At 54.1% G+C, this 21,722-nt stretch overlaps 8 protein-coding genes across 8 annotated transcripts; 6 read left to right on the top strand and 2 right to left on the bottom strand.

The window, feature by feature from the left end:
- Nucleotides 1–875: 875 nt before the first annotated feature.
- POSPLADRAFT_1165067 (hypothetical protein) lies at nt 876–7,727 on the top strand (the record flags this gene model as incomplete). The annotated part of the gene is made up of 13 exons (XM_024487864.1): nt 876–1,697; nt 1,931–1,948; nt 2,326–2,568; nt 2,603–2,823; nt 2,876–3,044; nt 3,097–3,612; nt 3,677–3,872; nt 3,947–4,077; nt 4,763–5,198; nt 5,256–5,328; nt 5,382–5,427; nt 5,479–7,306; nt 7,399–7,727. The coding sequence occupies 13 exons, from the start codon at nt 876–878 to the stop codon at nt 7,518–7,520; spliced, it is 4,821 nt and encodes a 1,606-aa protein (XP_024344429.1). The 3' UTR covers nt 7,521–7,727.
- Nucleotides 7,728–8,420: 693 nt separating this feature from the next.
- POSPLADRAFT_1165065 (hypothetical protein) lies at nt 8,421–11,015 on the top strand. Its single transcript, XM_024487863.1, has 15 exons — nt 8,421–8,489; nt 8,587–8,721; nt 8,777–8,872; nt 8,931–8,943; nt 8,996–9,136; nt 9,190–9,220; nt 9,267–9,486; nt 9,551–9,766; nt 9,819–9,894; nt 9,946–10,104; nt 10,166–10,171; nt 10,225–10,388; nt 10,443–10,624; nt 10,687–10,738; nt 10,808–11,015. The coding sequence occupies exons 1-15, from the start codon at nt 8,478–8,480 to the stop codon at nt 10,811–10,813; spliced, it is 1,509 nt and encodes a 502-aa protein (XP_024344428.1). The 5' UTR covers nt 8,421–8,477; the 3' UTR covers nt 10,814–11,015.
- A 1,724-nt stretch (nt 11,016–12,739) lies between these two features.
- On the top strand, nt 12,740–13,436 carry POSPLADRAFT_1119778 (hypothetical protein; the record flags this gene model as incomplete). The annotated part of the gene is made up of 2 exons (XM_024483505.1): nt 12,740–12,950; nt 13,003–13,436. Coding segments are annotated over 2 exons (645 nt in total), but the record flags the coding sequence as incomplete, so codon positions are not given.
- Nucleotides 13,437–13,676: 240 nt separating this feature from the next.
- POSPLADRAFT_1111309 (hypothetical protein) lies at nt 13,677–14,816 on the top strand (the record flags this gene model as incomplete). Its single annotated transcript, XM_024483374.1, has 1 exon — nt 13,677–14,816. A coding segment is annotated over one exon (1,140 nt), but the record flags the coding sequence as incomplete, so codon positions are not given.
- A 1,469-nt stretch (nt 14,817–16,285) lies between these two features.
- POSPLADRAFT_1128207 (hypothetical protein) lies at nt 16,286–16,778 on the top strand (the record flags this gene model as incomplete). The annotated part of the gene is made up of 3 exons (XM_024483717.1): nt 16,286–16,556; nt 16,609–16,686; nt 16,744–16,778. 3 exons carry the CDS (start codon nt 16,286–16,288, stop codon nt 16,776–16,778), a joined length of 384 nt encoding a protein of 127 aa, XP_024344425.1.
- A 480-nt stretch (nt 16,779–17,258) lies between these two features.
- POSPLADRAFT_1038098 (hypothetical protein) lies at nt 17,259–18,631 on the top strand. The gene is made up of 3 exons (XM_024477331.1): nt 17,259–17,702; nt 17,759–18,380; nt 18,434–18,631. Exons 1-3 carry the CDS (start codon nt 17,545–17,547, stop codon nt 18,467–18,469), a joined length of 816 nt encoding a protein of 271 aa, XP_024344424.1. The 5' UTR covers nt 17,259–17,544; the 3' UTR covers nt 18,470–18,631.
- POSPLADRAFT_1129634 (hypothetical protein) lies at nt 18,607–19,686 on the bottom strand (the record flags this gene model as incomplete). The annotated part of the gene is made up of 1 exon (XM_024483860.1): nt 18,607–19,686. The coding sequence occupies one exon, from the start codon at nt 19,684–19,686 to the stop codon at nt 18,607–18,609; it is 1,080 nt and encodes a 359-aa protein (XP_024344423.1).
- A 127-nt stretch (nt 19,687–19,813) lies between these two features.
- Nucleotides 19,814–21,657, bottom strand: POSPLADRAFT_1176519 (hypothetical protein; the record flags this gene model as incomplete). Its single annotated transcript, XM_024488427.1, has 7 exons — nt 19,814–20,305; nt 20,387–20,563; nt 20,614–20,757; nt 20,803–20,862; nt 20,929–21,115; nt 21,171–21,345; nt 21,414–21,657. 7 exons carry the CDS (start codon nt 21,655–21,657, stop codon nt 19,967–19,969), a joined length of 1,326 nt encoding a protein of 441 aa, XP_024344422.1. The 3' UTR covers nt 19,814–19,966.
- Between the last annotated feature and the right edge of the window lie 65 nt (nt 21,658–21,722).

The following is a 21,722-nucleotide window of genomic DNA, read 5'->3' as shown; positions in this document are numbered from 1 at the left end:
TACCCAGAGAACGAAGACAGGCAGGTATATAGGGGACTGCGTACACGGTACAGCCTGGTCGAACGCCGTGATCGGGTGGCACGTTCACGCCCTCTCTAGGCGCTCATTTCGCCGCGGTGACCATGGATGTCCCCAACATCATACCCGACGGCCAGCAGCCCACAGAGACGACCGCCTTGCTGCAGAATAGGAGAGAAAGTCGCAGCATTACTCGCACGATCCGCCCGTCGCCTCCGCTCCCGCTCGTACAACCTGTCCTCGTCCAGATCGAAACCAAAGGCATCACCTCTTGTCTCAGCAGCGATTTTTGTCCGTATGCTCTCCCTAGTCGTGCAGCAGAGACTGCCTTCGCTCTCACCACTGTATTCTATCTGCGCCAGCGCTTGTCTCATCTATTTACTTCGCGTTCTGATGTCTGGGAACAATGGTCGCGGGAGCAGCAGAGGGCCGAAACACTTGACTACCTAGATGTAAACATCTGTCGGCTTTGGTCTGACTTCCTCGTTGAAGACCGGTCTGCGGAGGATATTGAGGATGTGCTGTGGCAGTCATTTCCCTTCAACAACGACGGAAAGCAGTCGGATCGAGGTAGGAATGACAATGCTGTGACATTACCGTCGTCCTAATTGATAGATATTGATAGTGGTCGACTTCCTGCGCAAGGACGATGCGCCGCATGAGCTGCTCGCTCATCGACTCGTTCATTTGAGTCTGCTGAGGACGTGGACGCACGGCCGCGCCTCAAGGTGGGACGATGTATCACTTACTGCGCGGCTTCTCCGCAGAGTTGACGCAGCATGCACTCCAAGGTTGGTGCTCATTTATGGTCGATGTTTCCCATGTGCTGAATAGCATGTTTCAGAGTTCTCCACGCCATGGACTTGTCGTTCCTGCTCGCATATCTTGCTATCCTGGCGCATTATCTGATACTCCCGCCCTCAACAGTGTTTGCTCCGCCTCAGCTCCCGTCTCCAGATGTACGGGAGATTTTCATGCTCGTCTACTCGTTGACCAAACTCCTACGATCATCCTCGTTATCCGCCACCCCATACGCCTTGGTCGTGGCTGCATTCTTTACACACTTACCGTCCGTTCCCCTTCCGGACGACTTTGCATACGCCATATTACTCTTCGCGTTCTCATGGGTCATCGTTGAGTTGCACGTCCCTCATTATCCCACGCCGCTCTACTTCCTTCCATTCGACAAGGTCCTACCACTCATGATCCTCATCTGGCACGGGGTATCTCGCATATTTGTCCCCGTGCTCGTGTTCTTCCTCCCTGCGATAATCTTGTCGCTGTTTCTTCTGTCTACATCGCTATGGGATATGTTTCCACAAGGGCTCGCCTCGATTCAAGCAGTACCTGCACCCTTGGAGGCGAGGATGGGCTTCTTGTTGCTATGCTCCCTGCTGCTTTTGCTGTTACTCTTATCGCTTGGCATACTGGTCCTCACGTACCCGAGTCTCTCGTCCAAATCGTCCTCAAGCACTTGGGACCGGTACTCGGGTCATATTGGTATGGAGGCGCGACGAGCCTTCATCAATGTCGTCGTCGAATATTCGGCGCCATTTTACTTCCCACCTCCGCTCAACATCCTTCAATCACTCGTGCAGCTTCCCGCCAAGCTTGGAGCCCGTTCAAGGCACAAGGAGCGGATTGAGAAGGCAAAGATGGTTGAAAGAGGGGTTTGGCGGGTGAGCGTCTTGCCGTTGGCGTGGGCCGTAGGTGGACTATGGCTCTGGGGCCTAAGGCTCTCGTGACTCGGCGACATGCTGAAGTGTCTAGGTAGTTAGCACAGCCTTTCGAAAGACTTGTAGCCATGTCTAAGTAACGAAATCCAGTCGGGATAAAATATTAATCTAAAGGCCTGTTTGATTCAGTTGCTCTTTCGGGAATAGCTGGGCTAGCTATACCATCATATGGTTAGTGCATGACGGCGGACAACGTACGTATATCTACACGCATTGCAAACGTTACATAGAAGCTGTGGGTGGGTGCGAATCTGTAGATCGGTTCATGATGTCACCGATCATGTTGAGAATCACAGTTGGGTTTTGCCGAGTTGCTTACCATCAGGTACCTGACTGCGTACCCCTGGCTACCATCTCGCTTTTCAGTCTGAGCACTAGCATCGACAGACACAAATGTTCCCGTGTACAGCACATTGACGGTAGTTCTTGTCCCCAATATCAGCAACGGCCGTAATTTGTTCATTCGACCATGAGCTCCAAAAGCCGCGCCTCCACCAGTCGTCCCACGAAGCGGAGAAGAATCGAGTTCGGCGCTGCTCGCGAGGATGATATACCCACACCTCAAGCGCAGGCGAGCGCGCCGTCGGCTACCGCGCTGTCCACGAGAGCGCTGCCCATTGTTCAGATTACCAACCTCGCAACGTTATGCGTTCGAGTGTTTGCAGACAACTTACGGAACCTGTCGGCAGATGAACGCATATGGGAGTCCGTTCGCTCATACCTCAAAGCACTGCCGGACTCCCTCGCCTCGAGAGTGTTCAACGCACTCAAGTCAACGTGTCCGACGATCCTGAGCAATGGGTTCATACTTGCAGTAAGCTCTTCCCATGAGAACACTCACGGCGCAGGCTGATCTCGAGCACTCACAGTATTTCATCAGGGGCACCTCTATTGCCTTAGACAAGAGCTTGCTAGCAGGCGTCAACAAGCAGTCTATAGCGGCCGTCCGCGAATCTACATCGAGCAGAACTCTGCGGGAACTGCGTCTAAACGACTTCGAGAAGGAACCAGATAGCTTGTTTGCATCCGTGGTGTTAAATCTCCCGGCACTGCAGGTTCTCGTTTTGCGGTACTTCTTGTCTTCGGTCAGGAAGGAATATTCTTGTTTAACTGGTTCATAGCGGATGCACCAAAGTAGGCAACAAGACAACACAGGCGGTCGCCAAGACTTGTGAACGGCTGACGGCTCTCAACCTGAACTACACATCCGTGCTGCCCGCATACCTGGAAGAGGTGCTCCTTGCTTGTAAAGATCTTGAGGTCTTGAAGCTGGCAGGCATCCTCAAATGGGTCCGTCATATCGTGATGTGTACTACCGCGGAGAGTAACTTGTCCGCTCTAGTCCGATGCTGCGCTCGTCAAGCTATGCTCGACCCTGAGTAGTCAGAAAGACTTTGAACTTTCCTCACTACGCTCAATCAAACTGCGTCAATTACCTCTCAGCGACACCGCTTTGACGCCCTTGTTCGCATTGTGTCCAAACCTACGACGCGTCGACCTGTCATTCACGCTCGTCCGACATCCGTCCCAGTTATTAGCCGGCCGAAGTCTCGAAAAACTGTCACTAACCTCTACAAACATCACTGGCACAGAACTTCTTGCCACGGTTTCTGACAAACACGAACTGGCGACCTTGAACATCGCCGCCCTGGGAGGAGGACAGGGATCCTCTGCGGCCATCTCGAATTCGTCAGCCATGAGCATGACCGACCAGGTGCTCCGCGACCTAACCGATATCCTGGACGACTATCCTCGTCTAGAGCGCATCAATCTAGTCGGCAACACGAAATTAGGGATGGTTGGGAAGCGTGACGGTCCTCTCGAAGACTTCATATTTAGAGTGGGGAGGAGGTGTAAGGTCTGTTGTTCTGCCATTCCGCGTATGCAATCTGTGTAATTATTGTTGCTGACGAGGAGCGTAGATACTGAACCTAGCAAGACTTCCGTCCTTGAAATCAACAGACCTTGAGGGTCTGGTGTGGAACGGTCCGCCCGAGGAACCCTCGCAGCTTCGCGTCTTGATTTTGAACCAGACGGCCGTTGACGATCTAGCAGCAGCATGTATATCAGGTTGTCCGTCACTGGAAATGCTGGCGGTTGGCGGCACGCGATTTACCAGTAAGCACCCCATACGAGCTACATTGTCTCTTAGGGTGCAGACTGATGTATCCTGTTATCTCGGATGTACGCAGGTACAGGGCTGTTCCAGATTATCAATGCCTGTCCGAAGCTACAGGAACTCGATTTGACAAGTTGTCGCGGCGTGAGGGTCGGCGATCGCCGCAGATTTTTTGAGGTCAGAACGCACGGCTGGGTCAAACAAGTATGTAGCTGAAAAGACACCTTCATAGGTCTGGGAAGAAGAAGAGGAAAATAAGTGACGTAAATATTGCTCACCGATGTCACTCTGAAGAATGTGAAGAAGCGATATGGCACTGAACTGTCGCGTCTGTTGCTTTGCTATATGGGGTTCAAAGCCCGACTTCCCTTGAGTCCAAAGCTGCTGATAAGAAGGAATCTCGTAGCTGGATATGAGCGTCGACACGCCAGGAGACCTACGCTGCGATTACCGGTCAGCAAAAGTCTAGTATTGGCGGTTGAGCTGACACGGAACGTCAATAGGGCAAAGTGCAACAGAGGAATCATCCACCACACGGCAACAATTTATACGCATGCAGTTGCCACTGATGTTGCCTCTCCTTCGATTGTGTGCATACTCTCAGCGCACAATGATGAAGGCGCTAGTCAGGAGTGGCATCCGCCACAAACGCGTCAGTCACGTGGTAACATAGATATGCCTAAAAAGGCAAGTGTTATTCTCTTGTTGTCACCTCGGCCAAGTGAAGCCTCGCGCTTGTATTCCCGATGGATCCAAGTGATGGACAACGACGCGCCCGCACAAATAGTTCCATCCTTTTTCTTCACTCTCACCTTCACCACCACTATCCACCGCATCCTCTCCCGACACGATGGAAGACACAACTATGTCATCTATCCCTTTCCCTCAGCAACCCGCCGAGGACGACGCCACATCCAATGCTGTTGATGCGCCACCCAGGCTGCACCGAATGTGGACGATAGGATACTTGTATGGGAACTGGGGAGACGAGCCACATCGCCCGACAGTGTTCTACGAAACACTCACTGCGCCGTACGTCCCAGTTTCTCCAGAGCCCGAGCGTCCACGGGAGCGCAATACTGCGCGTGCGTCGCCACCTCCAGGCTACTACCCAGCAACTCCGCCGTCTGTGCAAATGGTCCAGTGGGACCACCTAGATCCTGCACAACTTCCAGACGACGAGTCTGACTCCGACAATGAGGCAACTGTGGAGGACTTGCGGGATGAAGACCTTGACTTCCGTAAGCTATATAGGCAAAGCAATCCATTTGAATGGGCCACTGGTCATGCGATGGTGAACTCGCAACTTCTATACCCAATCCGCCGTGAGTACTAATGTAATTCTATTTGTCCTGGCCTTGTACTCATATCCCTCTTTGCAGGCTGCGTTTCGTATACCCTTTCTGCCAATGTAGGCGTGCTCGGCGTCGCACCTATACCATACATCAAGAAATCGTATGTCATCTCCACTCCCTATCTCTAACTATTTACTGAACTTAACAATGTAGCTGGTCCTTAAAGCAGTCGTCTGCATACGACGACTTCTTGAGAGAGGTCTGTCCTTGCATTGTAGTTTTCTTCACATGGCTGACATTGTGGCTGTAGCTCGCTCTCTTCAAATCTTCAGAACACCTGAAGCCTCTACAAACTAATGTCGCGCCCGGTATGATCGGTGCGTACATGGACACACGGTCAATCTCTTTCGCCATGGAGGTCCCGCACGGCTCGTTCTGGATCGAGGCGTGCCCGGATATGCCATTAGCCCTTAAGCAGCAAGTCATGTCTGCTCTTGCCAAGCTTCACGAGCGCGGTGTTCTTCACGGCAATCTACAACTCTATAACATTTGGATCGGCGCAGACGCACGAGTACAATTCATCGACTTTTCATGCAGTCGCTCCTTGCGTCCTATTCCGGAATGTGACATCAGGCGGGCTACGAAAGCGGAGCTCGAGCAAGAGAGGATCGTGCTTGCTACCAAACTTGACATTAGATCCACCCGCCCGCCAAACCAGCACGAAATCCCACACCGTTTCATGATGCCCGGACAGTCACCGCAGCAGGTGCAGGACGCCATCGACCAATTCCGGATGACTGTGGAAGCGATGGAGGCTCTACGCGTCCGTAATCTCACTCCGCTCGACGATTACGATCCATACAAGCAAAATACACGCAAACACCGACATTCTGACGATCCGGAACAGCGCCACGTCAAGCGGCGTTACAGGGACGTGCCGCCAGAGGTCATGCCCCTCAATCCATACCCCACTTCTTCGTGGCATGTCTTCGAACTGTCATCCAGCGTCGGCGATCTACCTCCTGCGTGCCGGTCACGTAAGCGACAGAGAGATCCTATCGTCCGCGACTACGCCTTCAAGCCTTCTCCTTCTTCCAGCGTATTGAAGTCTTACGAACGCAACACGAAGTCCTTTTCAGAGGTTTCGTCTGCGCACGATGATCTTCTTCCCGCGGCTACCTCGTCGGTGGCTTCGACTCCTATCAAAATACATGATTACGCTCACCAGCGTTACCCAGGGATACGAGGATGGTATGTCCCGCACCCACCGACCGAGAACAGGATGTCCATAGACCGTGTCATCTACATTCGCGGAACGAATTCTGCCGAGTGCCTGCGGGCAGGTTTGCCGTACTTCGAAGGCGATATGGACAACTGTGTAGCCCCGTTCTTCAAGAGGAGTGGCATGGGCAGATCAGGGCGGTCCATCTCCTATGGCACACTGAAGCGACGGAGAGATGCAGAGGAAAACCCCGAGGGAGGCGTCGCGCCCCTCTTGAAGAAGAGACGTTTCAAGTTGTCTGAGGAAGACTACGATCTCGATTTGCTACAGTCAAACGAATACTTGGACATCAGAGATGGCCCTGTAGCACTGACACAAGAGCAGACTCGCTACCGGCCCGCAAATAAACGAGATCGGACATGGCGGCCTAAGCCTCGCGATCAATCTAGTCCACGCGGCATTCTGCGCAATAAAGTGCAGCCGAGGCCAATACTTGGGCATCGCGCACAATGGAGTGACCAAGCCGACTTGTGCTATTCGCCCAAGTTAGGTCCTATACCTCTTCCATTGCCTTATCAAACGGCCACGCCGATACTTGGCGCCTTTCTTGAAAACGATGAAGAGGATGGACCTGCGCAGCTTCCACCATCGGACGACGAACTCAGTGACGACGAATCCTCTGACACTCTCGATGGAACGAGTCCTACCCCGTCGGTCATCGAGCCGAAGGACGACGTCGCTTATGCTTTGGCTGCCGCTACTCTGGGGCTGCCCAAGCCGGTGCAAGAAGATCCAGCTCCCATTCGTCTTTTCCCTGAGCCTAGAGTGTTCCATGTGCCGGGCTCATTCCCGACCTCTTACGAGGAGTCAAACCCTCAACGAGGTCCCCTGTACGGATCTGAATTCAGTCTCGCGAGTGTGCTTCCGCCGAGGAGGAAAGTACCGGCGAAGCGACACTCGCGCCGGGATACTCATCTGCACGGGCGGGGTGCTGTCAATCGAGCGCAGATGTTGCTTGGCGTGAGGTCTTCGGAATCCGTCTTCAGCAGAGCATCCAAGACCTTGCAAACGCTATTCAGCTGGTGGCGGTGAAGTTCCGGCGCAGCGATTCGGTCTGGAAGGTGGTGTAATGAACGTCTTATCAAAAACCTGTCTAATATACTCAGGTTAGTTTCGTCATGCGACACCGGTTCCTGAAATTATTTGTTATTGGGATCTTTTGTGGACCCTTTTATTAGTCACGTTGTGATCTCCTGTGTGCTCTTCGCTCGTCGTGTTTTGACATATCGTGTGTAGCTTGATTTGCATTTGTACAATGACATTGCTCGCTCTGGCGCCAGGTCGCCCAGTTTCTGTTATCTGGCGCGTGACAAATGGGCCACTACTCAGCTTGGTCTGCGGGAAGCAGCCACCAAACCCGATCGATCGAAATGTTTTGGAGAGTATTTACCAGGAGAGGCCCACAGCCGTCTGTCTCCGCGAACAGTAAAATTTCTGGAGAGCACCTGCATGGAGTGGACGCCGTGATGTTCAGAATCCACACCACGCGTCTCGAGACCGCTTCGCTGTTGTTCGAGGCGCCCAAGCCGAGTACGGCTGTCACGGAGCTTCGAGCTTGTTCAGGCAATTTCAACATACTACATCACCATTCATATAGAGAAGTCTTGCTGGTGCGCCCCCATATCCCACCTCGCCAAGCTACGCGTTGACAGCCTTGGCCAGCCTTGGCTCGGAGTGCTGCGCAGATAAGGCAGGCACCGACACACATACGCTTCAGAAAAGCGAAGATACCACCGGCGCATCATTGATCAATCTCCCGAAGCAGAGCGAGCACCCCGATTCTGGCTAGTGCACTATCAGCAGATATAACTCACCCGCGCGCACTTCCCCGTCTTTCCCCTCCCCCGCTCCAACACTCTGTCCTAGCCATGTCTGATGAGTTCGACGAAAAGACGGGCGGTCTGGAAAAGGGCTCAGATGGCAGCGCCGTCGTCCAGGCTGTAGGCCAGGAAGACGCAAATAACATGGACAACCTTGTCCCCGCCGACGCGAGGTTGAAACGCCAGCTCAAGAATAGGCACATTGCTATGATTAGGTGGGTCATATAAGCTCGTGTGACGACTTCCAACCATGCTGATAGCCCCATTCAACCAGTATTGGCGGTACGAATGCTCACACGACACTGTATTCTTTCAGGTGTTCAACTTATCATATACAGGTGTGATTGGTACCGGCCTTTTCCTCGGAACGGCAAACTCGCTTGTCGCCGGTGGTCCTGTCGGGCTGCTTCTTGGCTATATAGTTGTGGGTACAATATGCTATAGCGTCATGGTATGTTTCTCGGATAGCTGCATTTGTCACGACTGTATCTGAGAAATATCTGCAGATCTCTCTTGGCGAAATGATTGCCTTCCTGCCTCTACCTGGAGGCCATATCAGACTTGCTGAACGTTTTGTTGATCCAGCGCTCTCGTTCACTATGGTTAGTCAATCCCTCTGTACGAATTTGAAATTTTGGGAGCTCAAGTCTCTTTCCTTAGGGTTGGAATTACTGTCGGTCGACATCCCGTTAACATATCTTCTCAACACTGACGGTCACTTGTAGGGTACAACTGGACAATTGTCCTGCCCGCAGAACTCAGCGCGGCCGCAGTCCTAATCAATTACTGGAACGAGACAGTCAACAATGCAGCTTGGATCAGCATTTTCCTCGTCGTCGTCATTGTAATCAACCTGTTTGGTGCTGGTAAGCCTCATTTCGCCGGAAGCCTGTTACCGATGCCGACTAAAGGCTTGCAGGGGCTTATGGCGAGGCTGAATTCATCTTCGCGTATGTCATGACATCACAATGCGTACTGTGCTTGACGTTTTCGTAGCTCCATCAAAGTTATCACAATCACCGGTCTCATCATCCTTGGCATTGTTCTGGACCTCGGCGGGGGCCCCAACCACGACCGTATTGGTTTCCGGTACTGGAAACACCCTGGGCCATTTACTCAGTACTATGGCATCGAGGGCAACACGGGTCGTTTCCTTGCGTGGTGGGCCGTCATGTCCCAGGCCGCCTTTTCGTTCATTGGCACTGAGATCGTAGCGGTGAGTAAACCCAAACCCAAACCCAAACTGCATGGATTGTGCCAGCGACTGATTCTCGTCACAGATCGCGGCTGGGGAAGCTAAGAACCCCCGGCGTAATCTACCCAAAGCTATTCGCCGGGTGTACATTCGTATTCTCCGGTTTTACATTGGGGGGGTCACCATCATTGGACTTCTCGTGCCCTCCAATAACCCCGATCTCAATCTCAAATCCTCCACTGCCGCAAAGTCTCCCTTCGTGATCGCAATCAAAACCGCAGGAATCAAAGGGCTTCCATCGGTGAGCAACGGCTTGTAAGGGGTGAATTGAGAATACCTAACACGGTTTTAAGGTGATTAATGCCGCGTTGTTGACTTCGGCGTGTTCTGCCGCATCTAGTGACCTCTATACCAGCTCCCGCGCTCTCTGTATGTTCATGGTTTTGTCAATGTAGAATACCGACTAACACTGTAGTCCAGACGGCCTTGCTATGGTGGGCAGTGCACCAAGCGTCTTCAGGCGGACGGCTCGCAATGGTCTTCCTTATGTGTCCCTCCTGACTTGTGCAGCATTCTCTACGCTTGCGTATATGGGTATTAATTCAGGTTCCGGGAACGTTTTCAATTGGTTCGCGAATAGTGAGTAACCTTGGCGAATCAGTTTTTCCCCCATTTAGCTGACGAATGGTTCGTTCTCCAGTGACGTGTAAGTAGTCTCCCTTTTCAACAGAACAGAACCGTTGTTTAGTCTTCGTACAGCGGTCGCGGGCTTGATGACATGGTTTGGCATCTGCGTAACGTACACCCGCTTCTACAGCGGATTCAAGCTCCAAGGCCTTGACCGCAGTCAACTCCCATACGCTTCCAAACTACAACCTTATGCAGCGTGGTACGGCCTCGTCTCATGCCTGGTAATCTGCTTCGTGCGTGTATTTCCGATCGTGTGTGCTGCGCCGGAAATTAAAAAGTCCGTACAGTTCAGCGGATTCGCCGTCTTCCTGAAGGGTAACTGGACGTCCGCCGACTTTGTTACATCTTATCTTCCTTTGGCGCTCTTCCCGATCCTGTACGTCGGCGCCAGACTGTGGTTCAAAACTCCTCCTGTCCCTCTGCACCAGATGGACTTCGTGAGCGGGCTGAAGGAGATCGAGGCAGACACGTACGTCCGGGTCCTGCCGCGCATGCTTGGCGGCTCACTAATACGCCTTTACCGTTTGATAGGTACGATGACCCTCCGCCGAGAAACAAGGTGGAAGCGTTCTGGGCGTGGCTGGTGAGTCGCCCACGTTGCCATCCGACCGGATCATGTCACTCACATGCTACTTTTCGTGTCAATGTCAAGATGTGAGCTTATTACAATTTTATACGGACATGATCGTAGTTACGTGTAATGTACATGGTGTAGTCGCATAATTTTGCGAAGGGCCTCAAGATTCCCTTATATCATGAGGATTTTTATGTACTGCTTGCCTATTTATGTACCTACGGCTTGCTCGGCTGGCGTCGTGTCCCCACTAATGTATTGTAGCTCAGCTACTACTTTGCATTCCTGTCAAATGCCCATCACGATCCTGTCGAGCTGTCAAGTAGATTGCACCTCTGGTGGGTTTGTGCGCAGGACACTGCGGCCGAGGAGCAATGCATCTGATCGTGTAAGCGCGGATAGCGAGGGCTGTCTGGGGTTCTAACTAGTTTTACCTTCCCGAAGGACAGGTCCACAGATGGTGGTTGTGTGATGATCAGTCTGCATTTGCGGGGCGCCAACACGGCCTTTCATTTCGGAGAGCCGACGAGCAACATCGGGGGTGTGGAATAGGGCGGCGGAATGGAACATCGTGGACATTGCATGTCATCAGGGGTGTGTTGCGCGTCGCTACGCCACAACGCAGAGAGTGCGGAAGAAAGATTCGCGAGGAGACTGCCAGGGACTGCCTGAGAGGGTGCCGACACACGTGAGGACTGATACGCGCTATGAATGCAACAGTCGGCGAAAATTACTTAGGCGCCGGTCTGGAGCTCACGACTCAATTTAACAACGGCCTTGGTGACCCCTGCGCCGGTAGACCGACTTGAGACCTACGATTCGTCCATCTTACTCGAAGCAAGATAACTTTAAGCCTCTGGTCACGCCGGCGGCACGAACACTGTCAAATGCAGGCACCGGCCGAGAATGGCGTCCTCATTAGTCCTGCTGCGGAGGACAGAAGCGACAGTCCGACCCTTGGCTTTTGGGGAGGAGGCTTGCGTTCTGGAGAGACAGAGTCCATGCACGGTGAGTAGACTGCCCTCTTGCAGGCCCCTGCGGTCCCGAGGAGTGATAGCGTGCAGCGTCGAAGCCGACGCTAGCCACGTTGTAGCAGCCTGTTTGTTTGTCTGCGTTGATGCGGTCCCATAGCACACCGTTTCGTTGATCCTCAGCCTGATCCTTGTGCTCCTGCCTCCCGCCTCTCGCTCCCTACACTCTCCTTCCTTCCTTTCGCTGTCGACCGCTGCTTGCGTTTATGCTGATTCTCCCCCTTGCTTCTCAGACCGGGATTCTTTCGACGCGCACCTCATGCCCTCCCCCTACTCGACTAGCGGGTTCGGCATGGCCGACAAGCCTCGCTCCATCATTCCTTCTACAACGGTCATAACTGCTGTTCACGACGACTGGTCGTCCGAAAATGATATCTTACATTCCCCTGGCGTGTCCCCCTCTAGTGCTTACATCGTTGACTCGCCATCGTCCATGCCGCATTCTTCGCCTCTTATGCCTCCCAACAGGCAAACTTTCTTGGAGCGCTCAGCATCTGAGGATGATTCTGTCCACTCCGACTCTGGCCTCTCACCGTCGCACACCCGCTCGCCTGGCGTGCCGTCATCTTTGCCAGATCCATCCCAGTTCCCTGATCCATACCCTAACCGTCCTCCGCGTTACGGCTCAGCTACGCCCGCACTCTCCACTGCAGACTCGGGCTCCGTGTCGACACGATCTTCTGCATATACCAATTCTGCACGTTCAGGGGACTACGGACACGTTCATGTCGTCTTAGGCGACGGAGACGTCAGGAACAGCGTGGGCATCTCGTCAGATGATGTAGCCCAACTGCTCGCTCGCGCAGCGAGCACTTCTTTCTCCCTGACATCTCAAGGCAGGACGTTGCAAGACCAGGGCCGCTGGTCGGACCTGTATGCGCAGAGTGTTCGCTCCCGTTCCTCTTCGGTTGGCAATGGCAGAGGCGACTCTACGTCAGAAACCGGTTTTCGTGCTCTGCGCGCAACGCCGAGTTTTGACATCAGCTGGCAGGCTGTTGATGAACGCGACGAAGCTGGATTGAGTGAGGATGAGACTACGGATGATGATGTCCTGGATATCGATGAGGAAGGCGATGAGGAAGTCGATGATGAGGAACAGCCTGCCAGTGCAGTAGTCATTGCTGAGGAGGGTCGCGGTGTCATCGTAACTGGAGATGACGTTCCCATCGTCCGGTTGCAGGTGAAGCCTGGTGAGTACATGTCTTTTTATAATATTAAGCACCGCTCATGTGTTCGCCCTAGGCACGACACATCTATTGATCGGGTCATCCCCTACGCCGAACGCGGTTCCATCGTTCCTAACTGGCACACTTCCCCAGATTGCTGATACCCTCCTCGCTCTTGATATCTCAGCGAATTTTCTTGTTGCGCTCCCGCCAGCTCTTGCTGCGTGTACCAACCTCGAGGAGTTGAACATCGCGTCGAATCCAGTCCGCGCACTCCCCGAATTCCTTGCTGGATTGACGGCATTGCGTCTCCTCATCGTGGACTCGACAGGTATCAACACACTCCCTGAATCACTGTGTGCTCTCGAGAAGTTGCACACGCTCAGCATCAGGCGAAACAAATTCAACTCCCTTCCTAGCTGGCTTTGCCTCTTGCCCTCACTTGAGACGCTACTCATTGACGGTAATCCGTTCCAGGGGCCGTGGAAGGCCCTAATGGAGCCACTGCTGGCAAAGACCCCGATGAGCCCTCTGTATCCTCCGTCGACGCCCATTTTCCCTTTGCCTTCTGCCAGCCTGGCAAGCACACACACCGAAACTGATACTGAAGACTTCGCTGACCCTTCATCGCAAGATGAGGAAGCTCAGCGACAGGCAGCGGCGGAGGAGGAAGACACCATTACTCCTGCGCGTGCTCCGCATATGGCGCGTTCCGTAACCGCTCCCATTCCTGTCCCGTCTGTAGAACCCATGTCACCCAAGCTTGCACGGACTCGCACGACGCCCAATCGAGCGCATTACGAGAGGAATAGAGCAGCCAGCCGCGCCGGTCAGGGTTCAGGTGGATCATCGCGGCCACCATCATCCAAAGGATCGCTAGTGGAGTCGCCCAGTGAGAAGGAGGTTAGGCGGATGAAGAGTGCGGGTGAACTGCGGAGGAACCACGCGAATGCATCGAACATCGCCTCGAAGTCAGCTGCCTCGTCGCCGCAGCGAGCTGCACTGTCGGAATACGTGACTTCCTCTTCGAGCTCGAACCTCCTGGAAGCAGTATCTGTGCGTGACAGCCAGGCCTTGCCAAAACGTTTTGCGAGTCTCGGTGTGTCGTCCGTCTCCGCGGTGTCGGGCCCTAGCAGACCGCGGTTGGCGACGATGGAAAGCAGCTTCTGGGACCATACGCCTGTTGAGGAAGATGGTGATGTCGAAGACGAGGGTAAAACTATACCTCGAAGAGCGACACTGTCCCGAGGTCATCCACAGGCTCCGCATGCGATGGTAGACACTCAAGCCCTTGCCCAGTTACCCTCTCCGCCTCCGAAGGATGAGACTCAGAAGAATAGCCGATGGGGCTTCCTCAAGAAAATGTCGATGGGAAAGATGCGGTCGGATTCCTCTCCTAGAGTGTCGATCGTTCAGAGCAGGGGTCATGGGCCACCATATGCTCGTCAACCACTCTCCAGAGCTCCTTCCACTCACCTCGCGTCCGGCATACCCCAGATCAATGTTCGCATATCAACCACTGGCACACTGCTGAACAACGCCAATCATGCACTTCCTCCTCCGCCTCCACCTCCATCAGAGAGAGTGCCCTCAATTGTGATGGCAGACTATGCGGATGTGCCTCCCCCGCTACCTCAGAAGCCGACTATCGACGCACTCAAAATTCCCGCAACCTTGCCGTCATCGAGTTTACTTGTGCCCTCGCCTACACCGCGAGCTACGAAACGCCGAAGTTTCCTACCCATCGACATGTCGCCCATCCCGATACCTGCTGCTTCCAGCTTCATACCTGGTATTACTGCATCGGGTAGCGCTGAAGACTTGCACGATGCCGGGGGAGAACCGTCGCCGCCGGCTCCAGTTCCGAAGGACACGATGGAGGAAATCCAGCGTCGCGAGGAAGAACGAGCACGAGATGCCCGCATGCGTGCTCTGCGCTCTGTAATGGCGTACCTTAAGGACATGCACGACCTGGGGCTGTCGCAGACCCTCCCGGTCACAGATTCCCCGGGTGGCCTTCGTTCCCGCAGACCGACAATGGTGGACAATCGATTACCATCCGACGCTTCTGTCAATTCCTTGGCATCCGTTCCACCTCTGCCATCTCGGCCGGAATCGTCTGTGAACCTGCGATCCACCGAGTCGCGAGTTGGTCTGCGCAGCGGCAGTGCTATCCAGACAAACAGCGTCGCCACCACGGATAGCTCGGGCTCGGGTGAAGAGCGGAAGTACAAGGACGACCGTACGAAGCGTGCCAGGATCATCCGGGAAATCGTAGAGTGCGTACAGTCGTACCTAGCAATCGACTCTGTATTGACGGCTGACGTCTATGCAGAACTGAACGGACGTATGTCAAGGGCCTTCAGGAACTCGTGGATATCTACATCACTCCGGCAGCCGCTTCTGTCAACGTTCTCAGTGGTGTCGGTCAACGACAAGAGACCGTCGTCCCTGCAGCAGAGCGCAAGGTTGTCTTCAACGGCGTCGAGGCTTTGTTTGTGCTTCACAAGGATAGTTTCTTGCCAGCACTGGAACGTGCCGCAGCACCGCTGTTGATACCTTCCGAGGATTTGGCCCTGCAGGACGCCGACGGCTATCTCTCGTTAGATGTCGCGATGAAAGTAGCCCAGATATTCCTCTCGCAAGCAGCGTTCCTGAAGATGTATTCGACGTACATCAAGTGAGTCTACCCATGATGTATGACATACGCGCGTTGTCTTATATTCTTGATGCAGCAACTTCGACAACTCTGTGCTGAGGATCAAGGCGTGGACGGCTGACAGGCCCCCGACATCATCAGGGCAGACGTTGTCGCCCTCATCAAGTAGTTCCCAGCTTGCTAGTATGAGCCTCTCGATGGCTATTAGCGCCCCTGGGGTGATGGCCGACAACAACACGGGGACTGTGACCGCTACGTTATCCTCGGGCCAGCGCAAGAGGATCAAGAATTACTTGAAGCGATGCCGCATGAACCCGAGACATTCACAGCTCAACTTGGAAGGTTACCTTCTGCTTCCAGTACAACGTATACCGCGATATCGTTTGCTGGTAAGGTTAATCCTTACTCAGTTTGGTGATGAGACACTAACTACTTTATGTAGCTGGAAGATCTGGTGAAGAGTAGTCCCCCCGTGTATGACTACATGGATGATCCCTTGGAGCGAGCGTTGACAGAGATCTCATCACTGGCAAACAACATGAACGAGGGCAAACGCGAATCGGAATCACGAAGGAGATTGGTGCAATGGCAAGCACGAATTCGTGGAAAGTTTCCCAGCCCTCTGGTGCAGCCTCATCGGTACGTTATCTTAACGTATGGATGCGAGGTCGCGCTAATTGGTCGACGCAGGCGTCTTATTATGGATGGACGTTTGAACCTAACGCGAGTCGTTCGGAAAGCTACTGTCCCTTACCAAGTCATTAATGCGCAAGGAGATGCGTCCGAGGTCCAAGTAGAGTGCTTGTCTCCCGAATCGAATCCGCGTGCTTTGATTGGTATTCTATGCAATGACCTATTGGTTCTATGCCGAGATCCGTCAGACGGCACGGATCCAACTGCCCAAGTTGACCTATGGGCTGTTTTGCGAATGCAGACGCTGCCGCAGCCAGCCAGCATTGTACATGGCAATGGTGCGGCTCGATCTCCTGTGAGAAGTGGAGGTTATCTGACCATTTGTTATAGCTTTGCGGCTAGTGGACAACAAGGCGATATTATATTTTGACGCGCCGTCGACAGCTGACGCACTGACGTGGTTCAGAGGTAATGTCTTCGAGTCCATTGGTCTTCAATGGCGCTGACTGGACGGTCTGTGACTAGCCATCAATCTACACATCCCGGCATCAAAAGCATAGCTGTCTTCTGTACTTCGGCCTCTTTGACCATGCTGACCGCCATTCGTTCATCTAACCGCGCTGCGCTGTCGTTTGACACATTTGTTGTCACATATCGTTTGTTATTCTCGCTCGTTGCATCCATCGCTCCTTCACTGTATTTCAGACAGCACTCCCGACTGTGTTTATACGCTACATAGATATACACCACATACTGCATTGACCTCTGGCATTATTACATTAGAACCCCGGGTGTATGAAGGGTAGGCCGTATACGTAATAAAGTTGTTATCTATCATTTACGAGGGGCGATCTGGTGTGAGTGAGTCAAAGTGCCTGACACACGTGATCATGTAGATGCGGTTTTTGAGTTATCAGATAAACGGCGACGGGTGACGCTGCCTGTACGGCACTCGCTCCTTGCGGCCGAACCATAAAGTCAAACTCCTCACCTCCGACCCGTCGCTAGCCTGGTCTTTCCCCTCCTCGACGGTCCATTTTCTTGCAGGTGCTCTCACTAAAGGGTCTACCTTTTCGCACCCATGAAGCAATTCAACGCCAAGTTGGCCGCGGCAGCGAGCGGCTCTACGCTCACTGCTCTGACAAGTATGTTCGTCCAGCTCGCGCGCCATGCCACTCCTCATTCCGTTTGTGCTCAGTGACGCCGTTCGATGTGGTGAAGACCAGGCTGCAGACACAACCCCCAATGCCACCACAGCCATTGTTTCCCAACCCTCCGTCAAACGTATGTTGTCAGCCATCAACGTCCATCCCATGTGTCCGCCGAATGTCCTCGCTCGCGCCATCACTCGAGGGCGACATCGTCTGCATATGGGACCATGGGGTGATGCGGACGGAACGAGTGAACGGCTTCTTCGATGCATTCCGACATGTTGTGAGGGCAGAGGGCATACCAGGCCTATGGAAGGGCGCAGGGACGACTCTGTGAGCACGTTGTCAGTCGTAGTCCAATTGGGAGTCTCTAATTACTCCCTCTGCAGTCTCATAGGTGTACCGTCCTCAACATGCTACATGCTGACATATGACCACCTCCTCAAGGTCACACTACCTCCTCTCCTCCCCGCACCTGTTGTCCCTCTCTTCTCCGGTATGCTCGCGCGTACCATGATGTCCTCCATCATGTCACCACTCGAGCTTGTCCGCACAAATCTCCAGTCGACACCACTATCACCGGATAACCCACATACCCTCCGCTCTGTTCTTGCTTCTGTGCGTGGTCTCACACGTGCTCATGGCCCGCGGTATCTATGGAGAGGGCTTGGGCCGACGCTCTGGCGTGATGTCCCGTTCAGCGGGCTCTACTGGCTAGGCTACGAGACCATCAAGGCCGCATTCGCGCGACAAGGTGCCGCAGGTCCACAGGTTGCGTTCGCGAGTGGAGCGATCAGCGGGACCACGGCGGCACTTCTGACGTCGCCGTTCGACGTCATGAAAACGCGGCGGCAAGCAGTATCAATGCAGGGAAGCACGGCGAAAAATGCGACGTTCCCGCTGATGATGCAAATCATCCAAAATGAGGGCGTTTCTGCACTGTACGCTGGTATCCTTCCCCGAATTGTGAAGATTGCTCCAGCGTGTGGGATCATGATTGCATGTTTCGAGGTGCGTTATCCAGCTTTTCGAGGCCTGGAATCCTTGATTGACATCAAACGCAGGGTGTCGGCAAGATGCTCACCACGGAAGAGTCATGACACCTGGGTCATTTAGGAGACATAGTCGTATTGTCCCATTAATATGACATTACTATCCCGCATGCATGAGTACCCCAGCTAGATTACAACATTTGTAAGAACAGCAACCTCTAGACAGCTCCACAGGGTATATGGTATCATCCTAATCTGTTTAGCTGCTTCTTCGCCGAAGTGAGTTTGTTCCCCACTCGATCGACGTCAGATGTCAGATCGTCAAGTAACTCATTCTGCTCCGCGATCTCGCTGCCTATTGCCAGTCCCAAGTGTTTCTGCCGCTGCAATATTGTTGAGAGCTGTGCTAGTTGCTGGTCCTGCTGCTCCATCTGTGTCTGCCCCAGCTGCATCAGACCATGATCGTCTAATGGACGGGTTTGCTCCGTCTCCTGCGGGCGTGCCGCCGCTCCGAAAACTCGTGTCGCAGGCTTGTTGAAGCCTGAAGACGATGTTGTCTCCAATAGTGCTGCACGATCCGATGGCGCTGCAGGATTTCGCTCTGCAGCAGAGCCAATCCCGCGCGAAGTCATCCGTGCAACCGTCACCATCTTCGCGAGCTTCTCACAGTCGTCTCGTAGCCGTGCAACCATGTCTGTCCGCCGCTGCAGCTCGCCCTCGCTCATCCCACTCAAGCCCAGCGACCGCAGCCCGTCCTCGAGTACGCCGACCCTCGTCAAAACCCCCGCGAGCTTCTTCTTCGCCTGCACGTTCGACTGATGCGAGGCGGAGATGTCGCCCCGATCTGAGAGCGCGTCGCGCTTGTTGATGTCCGCGCGGACGTCGCGCACGCGGGCGAGCAGGTCCTGGTGCTCGTCCAGCCACGACGAGGACGTGAACTGCGAGGGTGCGGCACCGTCTGCACCGTTCTGGCGGCCGACGGGCACGCCGAGGAAGTCGCGGAAGGCAAAGCTCTCGCGCCAGCGGTCGTCCCTCGCGCTGAGGATCGCGCGGAGGTATATCTCGAGGCCGGCGCGGCGCTCCTCGAGCATGGCGGTGTTGCGGGTCTTGAATAGTGAGAGGGCACGCTTGGGCGGGAGCTCGGCGGGTGGCGGGGCGCCGGTGGACTTGGTGAGCTCGACGTGGAGGTCGGCGAACTCGGAGTAGCGCCTCCACATCTGCCAGGAGCGGACGGAGGCCTGGATCTCGATGCGGTAGACGACGTGGGCCTTGGGGTTGGTGCGCTCCTCGTAGCCGCGGATGTGGATGGCCTGGATGGCGGACATGGCGACCTGGAGGAGAGTAGGGTGGCTTTCACAGCCTGAGTCGCAGGGCGATCGGCTGCTCGGCGCAAACAAGCATCCATAAGTATCCTGATCGAGATCGCATACAGACGCCCAAGGCTAAAACATCTCAAGTTGATGATTGCGTCTATATTGACCTGCATGGAGAACGCCACTGGCTACTGTACACTACATTCCCGTCCATGCATCCAAAACAATTGCGACAATTCACTCAAATATGGCTACACGTTGGCTAGATATCGCGACCATCCGCCCGCAGCGGTCAGCTTTCACCTGCTCCCCCTGCCTTCTCTGCGGCCTCCTCGCACGCCGGATGCTCGTCCACTGGCTCTAGGGCCTGTCCTTCCGTGGAAGAAGACCTCTTCTCTTCGGCTGCATGTGGGACCTCCTCTGGCTCTACTGGTGCGCTCTGCGCTGCTGGAAGTTCTGCCTGTGAGGCTTCTAGCGAGACTGACCGATCGACACTCCGTTCCGCGTCTCCAGATGGCCGCCTCTCTTCGCTGAGGGTCACTTGGCTAGAAAGCATGTTCTCGCCAAAAGCCGTCTCCCCAATGATGTACCGGAGAACATCGCTGAGGGTGATAATTCCAAGCAGTCGGCCCTTCTTGCCGCCTTTCCGCTCCTCCTCCTACATATTCCTTCAGCACAGTAGATAAGAAAGGAACGATGATTGACGGCTCACATCACCCTCTACAACGACGAGCCTGTGGACTCGCCGCTTCTTGATGAGTTGCATTAACGTAGCAAGCGAGTCCGACGCCGTACAAATGACAACGCCTGGGAAGTCCGGCGACCGCTGGTTCAACGCTTCGCCAACTGTGAGGTCGAGCGACTGGTAAGCACCCAGTCGAACAAGCGTCTATGAGATCGTTAGCCGATGCTCCTCCGCTACAGTAAGGGAGTGCGTACAATGACGTCGACGGTTTCGTACAGGTTGACCACAATGCCTTCTTCGTCGATGATCGGGACTGCCGAGATGCCTTCCTCTGAGAACATGTGTACGACGTCGAAGACTGGTGTAGACATGGTTGCCGTCGCAATGGGCCGAAAACGCTCCCTGTCAACAGGAGTGTCCTCTGGCGGCGGTGGATCATGCACGTATGTCCCAATATTCAGCTTCCGCAGCCCTATGTGGAGTTGTTGGATGTGATTCGGACACTAGAGTCCGAGGTCGTAAGCAACCAACACGAATGCACAGCAAAAAGAGGGACGTTTGAGACTGACATTGATAGAAATGAACTTCAGCAGGCGATACTGCGTCAGGATGGACACAATGACCTCATGCCCAGTATCTGAGTCGTTGTCTAGCAGGGGCACACGACGAGCATGAGTCTGAATCAAAAGTTTCGCCGCGTCGTACAAGGACGACGATGGATGGTCTCGTAGCAGAGGCGGTGTTGCTACCCCAAGGCTCTTCTCAATATCTGGTATTACCCACGCGTGAGGTTCCACAAAAGGAAGAAGACGTAAAAGAAGCCATGCCTCGCAGTGACTCCAGCCGGAACGTCTCCACGTCCTGAGAGGCATTGTCATAGGAAGAAAATTGCCAGTAGTATTGGATGAGGTGGATAATGTCTGAGACAGTGAACATGCCAGCGAAACATGACTGTTCGCTATTCCACAGCGGTGCGGAAACGACGCCTAAAGTTAAAGTGACATATGAAACAATGCTTAAGAATACCGCCCTAGCCATCGATATGAACACCCACCATTCGATAGGAGGCATGCTAGGGCTTTCCTCACCTCCAGCTTTGAATCTAGGACAATCAGGCGGAAGCTGACGGGGAAGGTGTCGTAGCAGTTGCGGCCTTTGAGGTAGTTGCGGATGGCATACAACGCAGCATCGTGGGCCTCTGGACTGTAAGGCGGGAGATGGGAGACAGTGCGAGCCCGTCTAGTTGAGCCCTTGCGTCTGACTTTGGGGGAAGCTGAAGGGGAAAGCACTGAGTTCATGATGGAGGGGCGTCCATGCAGGTCGGGGCGGTCAATCAAGCGAGAGCGAGTTAGCGTCCGTTAGC

The sequence above is a fragment of the Postia placenta genome (assembly GCF_002117355.1).
Source record: "Postia placenta MAD-698-R-SB12 unplaced genomic scaffold POSPLAscaffold_1, whole genome shotgun sequence".
In the NCBI taxonomy this organism is placed as follows: domain Eukaryota; kingdom Fungi; phylum Basidiomycota; class Agaricomycetes; order Polyporales; family Adustoporiaceae; genus Rhodonia; species Rhodonia placenta.
The sequence above is the reverse complement of the archived record's forward strand: the minus strand, read 5'-3'. Positions and strand labels throughout refer to the sequence as shown.